The sequence below is a fragment of the Pseudophryne corroboree genome, chromosome 7, assembly GCF_028390025.1.
Source record: "Pseudophryne corroboree isolate aPseCor3 chromosome 7, aPseCor3.hap2, whole genome shotgun sequence".
NCBI classification, from domain to species: domain Eukaryota; kingdom Metazoa; phylum Chordata; class Amphibia; order Anura; family Myobatrachidae; genus Pseudophryne; species Pseudophryne corroboree.
In genome coordinates, this window is record NC_086450.1 from 260,567,320 (window position 1) to 260,581,761 (window position 14,442).

The window sequence follows — 14,442 nt, forward strand, 5'->3', positions numbered from 1 at the left end:
AAAATTACCAGGGCTTCAACCCTGATCATGACCAAGGTCAAAGTTCCTGACGTTTTGACCATGGTGGAACCTTTCACCCAGAGAAAGGATCTTGGTTGTCCTGGCTTGCCCCAGCAAATTACATGGTCCTTTTCTCTATCTGAAAGGGATATTAGTGAGGTGGTTAACCTTATTATTATTATAATAAATAATGTTGCACTGAGCTATCCTTGTGTTAGAACCTGTGGGAGGGGCCGCGTGATTCAGGACACCAGCCATAGAAATGATCTCCTTGTTCTAGTTGCTGTTTAGCCCCTTTGTGCTTTGCATTTTAATGCCATGTTTACCAGGGATTGTTGTTATGGGTGTAACCATTGATGAACACTCAATGATCATCTGCCAGGTGATGCAATTAGCCCTTTAAAGTATGTATTAACTTCTGAGCTGGTCATAGTTTGTTGTACTCTTGTGTTGGACCATTGCTAATAGACTTCTATCCTACTTAGATTTGGATATATCTTGTCTGTCACAGATCTCTTAACCTTGTGAGACCTTTGGATCATTACCTTATCTCTGTAAAAGAAACAACACTATTTGCATCATCACTGACTTCTGCAAATTTTCTGGAAATCTTGTCAACCTCATCAATACTACCTTACTTTCAAATACTAACCTTTTCAAGTTAATTGTATTCCTTTTAGCTTATCTCCACTCCTCTCCTTAAAATACTGTGAATGGACTGCTTTGTCTTCCTTCTATTAAAGCCTGCTGATTAAATTTACATGGCCAGTCATACTGAATCTCTCTCAGCAAAATGGTGAACTATAAATAATTTTCTTATACAGTATTTCATGCAGGTTGTGTTCTGTCCATACTCATGTATAAGAGCTGTTTCTTGAAAGATTTCATTTCTGACATATCCACTAAAGACTCTTTCAATATTATTGGATTGTGCCTTGCATTATGTGATCTGAATTAGACTTTGTTCATAACACCTTAACATTTCTTCAGATACAAACAACTCACTGTTCCAATCCTTCTAGACAGGTACTTTACTGTTCACTAATGTTCTGAGTGCACCAAAAGTAGTAAGAATTAAAACTACCATAAATCTTGCAATTGTTCTAATACAGCGTCTGTAATAGATACAGTATACAGTGATCATCTATAACATTAAAACTAATGGCAGGTGAATGAATAACATTATCTTGTTATATTGGCATATGTCAAGGGGTGGGATATATTGGGCATCAAGTGAACACTGTTCTTAAAATTGATGTCTTAAGCATCTGAGAACTTTGACAAGGGCCAAATAGTGATGGACAGACGACAAGGTCAGAATATCTACAAAACATCAGGCCTTCCTGGTATGCACTGGTTTGTACCTACCAAAATTGGTTCAAGGAAGGATAATCAGTGAATTGGCAAGAGGGCCTGCCCAAAGCTCACTAATTCATGAGGGGAGCGAAGATTAGCTTGTTTGGTCCGATCCCACGGCTGAGCTACTGTACCACAAACTGTTGATAAAGTTAACACTGGCTATGATAGAGAAGTGTCAGAAAACACAGCACATGACAGCTTTTGCAAGAAGCAGTGGGCTAATGTAACATCTCAGTATTTAAAGTTAATAGAGACTATCATATCCAGAAAGGCTGCTGGCTGTTAATAGCTATTGTAAGTGGTTCAACTGTGTTTAACCAAGGAATATGAATATTTGTTTTAGTCAGATTTAATTTTTATTTTCTTTAATACGCTGCATATATTTTATAACCTATAAATATATTTATGTTGTGACTCCGTTCTTCACTTGACTGACAGTTATTTGCCGCAGGCTCAAAAAAAAGTGTGTGGAGCGTTTATGTGTCCTCTTTATTTATCCAGATTAGTTTTACGAAGACTTTATCCTCTTGCTGTTAAAATTTGTGAACACCTCAAGCTCCCCGAATTTCAAGGAGTCAGTCGCACTTTAGCTCATTGGGCATGTTACAAGGTAATCCATTTCCTTACTTTTTACCTTTATTTGTGAGGGTGGTTCCATTATGTGAAATGTGTATAAAATGTATTCTTTTTGCAGGTTCAGCAGAAAGAGAAATCTGATGAAGAAGTAGCTCAGGCCATCAATCAAAAGCTTGGTGACACCACAGGGATTTCGTATGCAGAGATTGCATCAAAGGCCTGTGACTGTGGTAGAACAGAACTGGCAATTAAAGTATATAATACGTACAGTACTCGGTGTGCTATAAATACATTGTTAAAAATTAAAGAAAGATAACTTTTCTGAAAAATCTAACTTAACTAGTCTAAACATAGAGAAGTTGGATAAATAGTTTTTAACTACTGTATTAATGTTGATTCAACAACAACATTTAAAAATCACATAAACGCAGAATATAATATAATTTTGTTATGCCCAAATATGCAGAAGGTTATACAAAATGTATTGTGGTATGCCCAAGAAAAGCTATAAAACTTAAAAAGTTTGGGAATATGGCCTAATTCATGTTTGTACACAGATGCAATTGCGATTTTGTAGGCTATGGAGCTGCTAATGTTAGCATGTAAAGCTGCCGATCAGAATTGAAAAGACACACCCACTGGAGCCATCACAAATTTATTCGCAATTGCATTAACATTCACAGCCTAAATGCAAAAATAAGGAACATCGGATCTGAGGGTTGGCCTATGGTTACGCTGACTGGTTTCAGCAGCAGCAACAGGTGCAATGTTTTTGCACGTATGAGGTTGCAGCTGACGGAAGATACACCCCCTTTTCTCTAACGTCCTAGTGGATGCTGGGGACTCCGAAAGGACCATGGGGAATAGCGGCTCCGCAGGAGACTGGGCACAAAAGTAAAAAGCTTTAGGACTACCTGGTGTGCACTGGCTCCTCCCCCTATGACCCTCCTCCAAGCCTCAGTTAGATTTTTGTGCCCGAACGAGACGGGTGCAGGCTAAGGGGCTCTCCTGAGCTGCTTAGTGTAAAAGTTTAAAGTAGGTTTTTTATTTTCAGTGAGACCTGCTGGCAACAGGCTCACTGCATCGAGGGACTAAGGGGAGAAGAAGCGAACTCACCTGCGTGCAGAGTGGATTGGGCTTCTTAGGCTACTGGACACCATTAGCTCCAGAGGGACCGAACACAGGCCCAGCCATGGATGGGTCCCGGAGCCGCGCCGCCGGCCCCCTTACAGAGCCAGAAGAGTGAAGAGGTCCGGAAAATCGGCGGCAGAAGACGTCCTGTCTTCAATAAGGTAGCGCACAGCACCGCAGCTGTGCGCCATTGCTCTCAGCACACTTCACACTCCGGTCACTGAGGGTGCAGGGCGCTGGGGGGGGCGCCCTGAGACGCAATAAAAAACCTTTGCTTGGCAAAAAATACATCACATATAGCTCCTGGGCTATATGGATGCATTTAACCCCTGCCAATTTTTCCATTAAAAAGCGGGAGAAAGGCCGCCGAGAAGGGGGCGGAGCCTATCTCCTCAGCACACTGGCGCCATTTTTTCCTCACAGCTCCGTTGGAGGAAGGCTCCCTGACTCTCCCCTGCAGTCCTGCACTACAGAAACAGGGTAAAACAAGAGAGGGGGGGCACTAAAATTGGCATATTAATATATACAGCAGCTATATTAGGGAAAAACACTTATATAAGGTTATCCCTGTATATATATAGCGCTCTGGTGTGTGCTGGCAAACTCTCCCTCTGTCTCCCCAAAGGGCTAGTGGGGTCCTGTCCTCTATCAGAGCATTCCCTGTGTGTGTGCTGTGTGTCGGTACGCTGTGTCGACATGTATGAGGAGGAAAATGATGTGGAGGCGGAGCAATTGCCTGTGTTAGTGATGTCACCCCCTAGGGAGTCGACACCTGACTGGATGGTCTTATGGAAAGAATTACGTGATAGTGTCGGCACTTTACAAAAGACTTGACGACATGAGACAGCCGGCAAATCAGTTAATACTTGTACAGGCGTCTCAAACACCGTCAGGGGCTATAAAACGCCCGTTACCTCAGGTCGATACAGACACTGACACGGACACTGACTCCAGTGTCGACGGTGAGGAAACAAACGTATTTTCCAGTAGGGCCACACGTTACATGATCACGGCAATGAAGGAGGTTTTGAACATTTCTGATACTACAAGCAGGGGCGTATCTACCTATTGGCCAAGATGGCACTCGCCAGGGGCGCCAGCCGAGCAGGGGGCGCCGCCCGACGTTGCCACCCTTGGCCAATGGGTTGAATCCGCCCGCCAAGCATTGATTTATATTTTTACTTTTTTTTTTTAAATAAATATCCTCCGGAGCGCTCTGGAGCTCAGCGCCGCGTTGCATGAATCCCTGCGCTGCAGCAGCTGCACTGGCTGCTGGGAAGTAGGGGAAGTAGCTGCCAGTGTCACGTGACGCGGCGTTGAGTTCCGGGTAGCGTGCTCCTCTCAGGCTGAGCCTGATCGTGTGTGGTGAGAGGCTCCACTCATTTCTGCGGTGAGGTATTGTGTTTACATATGCCGGGGAAGTAACCTTGTCCTGCGTGAGGAGGGGGGGGGAATGATTGTAAGTCTGCCTGTGCTGTCTGTATAGAAGTGTGTGTCTATATATAAGGGGGGGAATAATCATGGTGTCTGTGCTGCGTGTGTATGTTTGTTACTCATGATGCTTGTGCTGTCTGTACATGTGTGTGGGGGGGGGGGGATTAATTATGGTGCCTGTGCTGTCTGTATATGTTTGTGTGTGGGGGGGGATTTATCATGGTGCCTGTGCTGTCTCTCAATGTGTGGGAGGGAGATTAATCATGATGCCTGTGCTGTCTGTCTATGTTAGGGGGGGGTGATCATGGTGTCTGTATATGTGGGGGGTGGGCGATTATGGTGTCTGTACATGAGTGTGTGTGTGTGGGGGGGGGGGATTATTCATAATACCTGTGCTGTCTGTACATGTGGGGGGCTGGGGGATTAATTATGGTGCCTGTGCTGTCTGTATATGTTTGTGTGCGTGTGGGGGGAGGGATTTATCATGGTGCCTGTGCTCTCTTAATGTGGGGGGGGGGGGAGGGGGATTAATCATGATGCCTGTGCTGTCTTTATATGTAGGGGGGAATGATTATGGAGCCTGTGCTGTCTATTGGGGGCATACAGTATGTGCATCTGGACTGGCACTGCACTACTGGGGCACATGTGTATCTGGCACTATTGGGGGCTTATGTGTATCTGGCACTGCGCTACTGGGGCATATGTGAATCTGGCATTATTGGAGGCATATGTGTATCTGGCACTGCACTATTGGGGGCGTATGTGTATCTGTCACTATTAGGGGCATATGTGCATCTGGCACTGCACTACTGGGGGCATATCTTAATCTGGCACTATTGGAAGCATATGTGTATCTGGCACTATTGGGGTCATATGTGTATCTGACACTGCACTATTGGGGGTGTATGTGTATATGGCACTGCACTATTGGTGACATATGTGTATCTGGCCCCCCCATATGTGTATCACGCCCCCATTTTTTATTAGCCACACCCGTTTTTTGGCGTACACACACAGTACCATTAACACATTTTTTCTACTTGCACCACTGTAAATATGTATATATAATATGTGGAAGGCCTCCTGAGCCTGGGATAACTGCTGGGGAGGGAGCGGGGAACACGCGGAGACCTGGAGCACAGGCAGCAAAATGTGTTCAGTGGCCCTCGGATTTCACTGACTTTTTTAATGTGGCCCACACTGTCTTAAAGGTTGAAGACCCCTGCCTTAAGCCATAGGGGGTCATTCCGAGTTGATCAGTCGCTGACGTTTTTCGCAGCGCAGCGATCAGGTAAAAAAAATGGCAAATCTGCGCATGTGTATGCACCGCAATGCACACGTGCGACTTACGGGTACAACGAGCATCGTGGTTTTGCACAGGTTCTAGCGACGCTTTAAGTTGCACTGGCAGTCGCAAGAAGATTGACAGGAAGTGGGAGTTTCTGGGTGTCAACTGACCGTTTTCTGGGAGTATTTGGAAAAACGCAGGCGTGGACGGGTGTTTTCTGGGTGGGTATCTGACGTCAATACCGTGTCACTCGTTGCAGCAATCTTCGCACAAGATAAGTAACTACAGCAGGGTTGGTCTTGTTTTGCACAAAATGTGTTTACAGGCACACTCCTGCACAGGCGTTCGCACTCCTGCAAAGCAAACATACACTCCCCTGTGGGCGGCGACTATGCGTTTGCACGGCTGCTAAAAACTGCTAGCGAGCGATCAACTCGGAATGAGGGCCGTAGCGTCTGGCAATACCTGGTGTGCCGAGCTGCCTGTGCATTGCCTGGAATGGAGTGTGGAGGCTCGCTCAGCAGGCTGAAGCTGGCACCGGTGTCCAGCACCACAATGCAGTACAGGGAAGAAACTGAAATTAAACTACAATTCCCAACAACCCTTGCTGTCGGGAGCTGCAGTTTATTTTCAGTTTGATCTCGTAGTATGGTGTGGTGCCGGACATCTGAGTTAGGTAGTACGCTGCACTGCACTATTTTTCACTGCACTACTATTTGATTATACCACCTGGCCTAGGTGGCATTGTCTCCTCGGCCAGGCCAGGCACTGCTGATGTCTCCACAGTGTGAAAAGGATTATTGTATAGGCATGATGTGTAAAGGGAACTGCTACTATGTGGGCATGATGGGTAGCGTAATTTGATTAGGGGGTACTTTTGTATAGTCATGCTCCTTTCCCACAAGATCATGACCCTTTTTTGCACATGCACCTTCCCTATTAAAAATATGGGGGGCGCCAGTCCCATACTTTGCCAGGGGCGCCTGGACCCCTAGATACACCCCTGACTACAAGTACCACAAAAAAGGGTATTATGTGGGGTGTGAAAAAACTACCCGTAGTTTTTCCCGAATCAGATGAATTAAATGAGGTGTGTGATGAAGCGTGGGTTTCCCCCGATAAAAAACTGCTAATTTCTAAAAAATTATTGGCATTATACCCTTTCCCGCCAGAGGTTAGGGTGCGTTGGGAAACACCCCCTAGAGTGGATAAGGCGCTCACACGCTTATCAAAACAAGTGGCGTTACCGTCTCCTGATACGGCCGCCCTCAAGGAACCAGCTGATAGGAAGCTGGAAAATATCCTAAAAAGTATATACACACATACTGGTATTATACTGCGACCAGCAATCGCCTCAGCCTGGATGTGCAGTGCTGGGGTGGCTTGGTCGGATTCCCTGACTGAAAATATTGATACCCTGGACAGGGACAATATATTATTGACTATAGAGCATTTAAAGGATGCATTTCTATATATGCGTGATGCACAGAGGGATATTTGCACTCTGGCATCAAGAGTAAGTGCGATGTCCATTTCTGCCAGAAGAGGGTTATGGACGCGACAGTGGTCAGGTGATGCGGATTCCAAACGGCAGATGGAAGTATTGCCGTATAAAGGGGAGGAGTTATTCTGGGTCGGTCTATCGGACCTGGTGGCCACGGCAACGGCTGGGAAATCCACCTCCTTACCCCAACTCACCTCGCAGCAGAAAAAGATACCGTCTTTTCAGGCTCAGTCCTTTCGTCCCCATAAGGGCAAGCGGGCAAAAGGCCAGTCATATCTGCCCCGGGGCAGAGGAAGGGGAAAAAGACTGCAGAAAACAGCCTCTTCCCACGAACAGAAGCCCTCCCCCGCTTCTGCCAAGTCCTCAGCATGACGCTGGGGCCTTACAAGCGGACTCAGGCACGGTGGGGGCCCGTCTCAAGAATTTCAGCGCGCAGTGGGCTCACTCGCAAGTGGACCCCTGGATCCTGCAGGTAGTATCTCAGGGGTACAAATTGGAATTCGAGACGTCTCCCCCTCGCCGGTTCCTGAAGTCTGCTTTACCAACGTCTCTCCCCGACAGGGAGGCGGTATTGGAAGCCATTCACAAGCTGTATTCCCAGCAAGTGATAATCAAGGTACCCCTCCTACAACAGGGAAAGGGGTATTATTCCACGCTGTTTGTGGTACCGAAGCCGGACGGCTCGGTGAGACCCATTTTAAATCTGAAATCCTTGAACACTTACATAAAAAGGTTCAAGTTCAAGATGGAGTCACTCAGAGCAGTGATAGCGAACCTGGAAGAAGGGGACTATATGGTGTCTCTGGACATCAAGGATGCGTACCTCCATGTCCCAATTTGCCCTTCTCACCAAGGGTACCTCAGGTTTGTGGTACAGAACTGTCACTATCAGTTTCAGACGCTGCCGTTTGGATTGTCCACGGCACCCCGGGTCTTTACCAAGGTAATGGCCGAAATGATGATTCTTCTTCGAAGAAAAGGCGTCTTAATTATCCCTTACTTGGACGATCTCCTGATAAGGGCAAGGTCCAGGGAACAGTTAGAGGTCGGAGTAGCACTATCTCAAGTAGTACTACGACAGCACGGATGGATTCTAAATATTCCAAAATCGCAGCTGATTCCGACGACACGTCTGCTGTTCCTAGGAATGATTCTGGACACAGTACAGAAAAAGGTGTTTCTCCCGGAAGAGAAAGCCAGGGAGTTATCCGACCTAGTCAGGAACCTCCTAAGACCAGGCCAAGTGTCAGTACATCAATGCACAAGGATCCTGGGAAAGATGGTGGCTTCTTACGAAGCGATTCCATTCGGCAGATTCCACGCAAGAACTTTTCAGTGGGATCTGCTGGACAAATGGTCCGGATCGCATCTTCAAATGCATCAGCGGATAACCCTGTCTCCAAGGACAAGGGTGTCTCTCCTGTGGTGGTTACAGAGTGCTCATCTCCTAGAGGGCCGCAGATTCGGCATTCAGGATTGGGTCCTGGTGACCACGGATGCCAGCCTGAGAGGCTGGGGAGCAGTCACACAGGGAAGAAATTTCCAGGGCTTGTGGTCAAGCATGGAAACGTCACTTCACATAAATATCCTGGAACTAAGGGCCATTTACAATGCCCTAAGTCAGGCAAGACCTCTGCTTCAGGGTCAGCCGGTGTTGATCCAGTCGGACAACATCACGGCAGTCGCCCACGTAAACAGACAGGGCGGCACAAGAAGCAGGAGGGCAATGACGGAAGTGGCAAGGATTCTTCGCTGGGCGGAAAATCATGTGATAGCACTGTCAGCAGTGTTCATTCCGGGAGTGGACAACTGGGAAGCAGACTTCCTCAGCAGACACGATCTTCACCCGGGGGAGTGGGGACTTCACCCAGAAGTCTTCCACATGATTGTGAACCGTTGGGAAAAACCAAAGGTGGACATGATGGCGTCCCGCCTCAACAAAAAACTGGACAGATATTGCGCCAGATTAAGGGACCCTCAGGCAATAGCTGTGGACGCTCTGGTAACACCATGGGTGTACCAGTCAGTGTATGTGTTCCCTCCTCTTCCTCTCATACCAAAAGTACTGAGAATCATAAGAAGGAGAGGAGTAAAGACTATACTCGTGGCTCCGGATTGGCCAAGAAGGACTTGGTACCCGGAAATTCAAGAGATGCTCACGGAAGACCCGTGGCCTCTACCTCTAAGAAAGGACCTGCTCCAGCAGGGACCCTGTCTGTTCCAAGACTTACCGCGGCTGCGTTTGACGGCATGGCGGTTGAACGCCGGATCCTGAAGGAAAAAGGCATTCCGGATGAAGTCATCCCTACCCTGATCAAAGCCAGGAAGGATGTGACCGTACAACATTATCACCGTATTTGGCGTAAATATGTTGCATGGTGCGAGGCCAGGAAGGCCCCTACGGAGGAATTTCAACTGGGTCGATTCCTGCATTTCCTGCAAACAGGACTGTCTATGGGCCTAAAATTAGGGTCCATTAAGGTTCAAATTTCGGCCCTGTCAATATTCTTCCAAAAAGAACTAGCTTCTGTTCCTGAAGTTCAGACGTTTGTCAAGGGAGTACTGCATATACAGCCTCCTTTTGTGCCTCCAGTGGCACCTTGGGATCTCAATGTAGTTTTGGGATTCCTAAAATCACATTGGTTTGAACCACTCACCACTGTGGACTTAAAATATCTCACATGGAAAGTGGTAATGCTGTTAGCCCTGGCTTCAGCCAGGCGTGTTTCAGAATTGGCGGCTTTATCCTATAAAAGCCCTTACCTAATTTTTCATACGGACAGGGCAGAATTGAGGACTCGTCCTCAATTTCTCCCTAAGGTGGTTTCAGCTTTTCACTTAAACCAGCCTATTGTGGTGCCTGCGGCTACTAGGGACTTGGAGGATTCCAAGTTGCTGGACGTAGTCAGGGCCCTGAAAATATATGTTTCCAGGACGGCTGGAGTCAGAAAATCTGACTCGCTGTTTATCCTGTATGCACCCAACAAGCTGGGTGCTCCTGCTTCTGTCAAAGTCAGAAAAATGTCTCTATGCACGTTGCCATATTTGCACCGCACACTGGTCCGTGCTGCGCATGCGTACGCTCTCCCGTGAAGGCGCATACCCGCAATAGCGTGCACTCGCAGGCGCGGTATGCGTATTTACGGTAGAGTTTATGTAGTCGTAGCGTGCGACTCATTCGTTACATATTTTCACAATTAATGTAGTTTATAGATCATGGTCCCTTTGATAGTTTCTGAAAGTTTGGTTAATATAGAAGGTCCCTGAGCTAAGGAATCCCTCTTTGTATCGTACGAAGGGTCTAACAGGAATCATACAGCAGTGTTTGGTACCCATCGGAAGAGTATTTAATTAGCAATATTCCGGTGTTGGTTTGGAGCGTATTAATCGCTCGTGCGAATAGTTATGGACATAAGAAGTTTATGTCCATTTCTACTATTTACTCATACTCAGGTATGCGGCGGGAAACCTAGTTCCCCACCCACCTGAGCTGTTTGAAATCGTCACAGCCCACCTGTATGAATCAACCTATGACCTTTTGTTATGATGCAGGGCCGAATTCCGACGTCCAATGGACAATGGGATTGTAGGGACTGTAGGATTGCATTGTGTGTGGGGCATAAATAGGCAGGCCGACCACATCCAGCTCTCACTCTTCAACGGTTCTCATTGCTGAAAATCGGGTGCTGGATGTCCAGGCGCATGCGATCGTTTACCCTTGTGCGTAAGTTTCTCTCCGTTATCATTGTCTTTCTGTAAGCCAATTTCTCTCATCTCTCTCCGTCTCTCTCTCTCTCTTTCCCTTCTCTTTCTCTCGTATCTCCCCTAGACTAGTATTGTATTGTATTAGATAGTATTGTATTTTGGTTAGGAAGTCTTTGTTATATTGTAGTGTATCATTTGTACTGTTATCCCCTTTTTACAAGTATACTAGATATAATACAGTTAATAGGCTTTGGACCCTAAACCAGTATCTGTGTATTTCCTATAGTGTTAAGTGTTCACTTGAGCGTCGGTGACGCTCAAGCAGCTTTGTAGTTAGTCAGGTTACACAAGGTTGCACTTACACCCTGTATTCACATTAAGGTATTCCGTGTATTTCATTGGTATAAGGTTTAGACATAAAGGTATAGCGTTGTGAGCGTCTGCGCCGCTGGTGATCTCCTCGTGGTCTCGAGCGTCCGCTACGCCATAGCGAATCATTACTCTAGTCATAGCCAATAACGTGTCCTGTGATCGCTGGGCCGTGAGCGAACGTGACGCTTGAGCGTCTCGCCTACGGCTGAGCGATCGTTACGCAACTAGCGTACCATTACGGTACTTCTTAAGTAAACAGCGTACAGTGTTCTTAGCTTCATAAAGGGTTGTTTATACGACAAGGGAATTTAGCATTGTCAATTGGGGACTCGTCCTATCCTTCTCATATCTGCACTAGGTAGATCAGCAGACATTATCCCCCCAGCAAAGGGTGGGAGGTTGTCTCGCAGTGCTGACGGGATAAGCGTCTGCTTCGCTTAGATAAAAGAGTGCTGAAGGAATCCGGGAACCGGAAGTAAGAACAAAACGCTTGTGTCTTTTAAAACTGTTTTATTTCTCTTCTGTCTTGCGTATACACGCACGCATACATTTATCTGCATTTCTTTTTCAAATTTCGTATATCACTATTCCTGTTTGCCAAGTTTTATAGTTGATTAGAAAGTGCAAAAAGAGATTTGCTGTTATTTCATAGTAAAGGTAATAGTTAAAGTATAGACCAACACACGGCTTGTCTGGGAGATAAGACAGTCAGTGTGGTGTGCGGTAGATGATCAGGGATCACCTACATTGATAAAGGTAGAAATTGTGTTACGGTGGATCTTTGTTTTGCGTACACGTGTCCCTAACAAAAGACTTGCGTACGCAATCCAAACGGCAGACGCACGCAGCGTACATTACGCAACGTAGCGTCCGGTTACGCCCACGTAGCTCAAGTCACGAAAAGTTGAATTAGCGCAAAGGCGATAAGTAACGCACAGCGGTAAATAACGCGACGCGGTAAATAACGCAAATCTATTTTTGGAAAATCTGAAATTTAGTTTAACAGATCCTGCTCCTAATTAGTAACACTGTTGGACTGAAGACAATTTCTGCGCAGAAATAGATATAGAAACAAAAGTGTACATGTGTTGAGTGAGTGTGGTTTTGTATACAAAAGTTTATATAACTTTAAGGTGGAACCAAAAGGAAAGTCGGGTACTCGTCAAGGGACACACGTGTAAGTGACATATACGGTGGCTAGGGAGGCATCCCTGGTTAAATAATATTTGAGCATTAGAGTATAGCGGAACATAAGGTAACAGACCAGGAGGTCATTAACAGAAGGTAACAAGACCAGGAGGTCGTAAGGTACTAAGAGGTCCGCTATAAAAGTCCAGTGGCACAACGCCTGGGGTGTTGGTGCAGAACCCATATAGGCCATAAGCTCTTGCTGAAGGAATCGCGGCCGGAAACATCGATTCCATTGATCTTTCAGTACATGACAAGTAGTGCTTGTGTACTGAACGATTGGACCACACGTAATTGTGTGCAGTAGTTAGTAATCTGACCTAATACCATTAGAGTAAAGTGGTCACAAACGCTATCTGTACATTCTGACGTGATTTGTGTAATTTTTTATTTTTGGAAGGGAAGTTCGCTGGTCACTCAGGAACTATCTAACAACCCCACCTTTACTGGAAAGAGTAAGTGTCCTGCGGGTAACCCTCATATGTTCCAGTAAACAGAAGGTTCCATAGGGGCCCTGTATCGAGTACGCCAGCACCATATCGGTGTGATCAGGTCGTATTGGTCGAGGTGGGCGAGTGAGTGGGGTACTCGGTAAACCGCCACCGCCGGCCTACTGTGGAGTAATTTGGTTGTCTGTAAAGGCTTGCTGAAAACCTTGATACAGAAATCCAAGGAGGACTAAGCAACACCTGCAGACTATGGGGGCCAGTTGCTCAGGTAGGGGGCGATCAACCCTGGTTCAGGTTGATTCTGTGAACCGACCAGTTGGGTCGGCACGATATGTAATGTGTGAAAAATACGGAAGTCACACAGAATCTTTATGTGATGAATGGGAGAGAATGACTGTACAAGACAGGGACAAATTCCCAAGAATAGGTAGCTTCAGTCCAGACGTGTTACAAAATTTAAGGAGGAGGATATGTCTCGTAAAATCATCAAAGAGACGAATTCAGCATCATGATTACTTACAGTTATGGCACCAGGAAGGTGAGATACAGAGAGGTTTGGCTCTGGCGGCGGGATCTGGGGCAGTCAGGAAGCTGATAGCCACAGCTCCACCTCCACCATACATTGCAGGAGAGAAGTTGATTACGGAGAGAAACGCACTGGGTTGTAAAACACAAACTCTTAGTAACCCTGTAAATGTTAATGATGTTAACCAAATAACTCATGCAAGTATTAACCCGTGCAAGATGTACCCTGTTTTGAACCTTCCTCAGGAGTGTGATCAAGAAGAAGATTCGGCAACAATTTCAGCGCTCTCTCTAGCGGCCACCATATCAGAAACCACAGTAGGAACTGCACCACCCACGAGATTAGTTAAGGCCCCTAGCGGAGGGATAGGTGAGGTCGTGTCAACGGGTAAGTACGGCACCATGCACTACACTGAAACAATTGTACCACAAGTTGTAGAATCTACGCAGAATGAGGCTGTTAGAATTGCTCCTGTAAAGGTGATAGTAGTTCCCAATGGGAAAACAGATGCATCAGGAGCCACACCCGTCAGGAACATTGCCATGTATTGCCCGTTCACTAGAATGGAATTGAGGACCATAGTGTCTGAATTCCCAGACCCCAGAAAAGATTTAGTGGCAAGCCAAAAATACATCAGGGATCTAGGAAACACTTTAGAGCCCAATAATAAGGATTGGCAGATAGTGCTAAGAGCTTGCTTACCTTCCAATGTCGACTCAGTTAAATTCTTGGCTGATTGTGGACTAGATAAAGATGTACCGCTTACAGATGTGTACGACCAGGATAATGTAAAAAGGATAAATTTACAGCTAAAGGAGTATTTCCCAGCCGTTGTTAAATGGAATAAAATATTTTCCATTAAGCAAAAGGAGTCCGAAACGGCAGCAGAATATTTCCACCGGGCACTATC

General features: G+C 46.2%; 1 protein-coding gene across 4 annotated transcripts in view; it reads left to right on the plus strand.

Moving 5' to 3' along the window:
• VPS16 (VPS16 core subunit of CORVET and HOPS complexes) overlaps window positions 1–14,442 on the plus strand; it is a 959,900-nt gene that overhangs the window by 601,793 nt on the left and 343,665 nt on the right. For 3 of the 4 annotated variants that reach the window (XM_063934116.1, XM_063934114.1, XM_063934115.1), the window contains 3 exons: window positions 991–1,026; window positions 1,861–1,969; window positions 2,054–2,188. The exons of the other annotated variant lie outside the window; for it this stretch is intronic. In XM_063934116.1, the coding sequence (XP_063790186.1) occupies window positions 991–1,026; window positions 1,861–1,969; window positions 2,054–2,188 (280 nt within the window). The remainder of the gene's footprint in view (window positions 1–990; window positions 1,027–1,860; window positions 1,970–2,053; window positions 2,189–14,442) is intronic. 4 annotated transcript variants of the gene reach the window in all.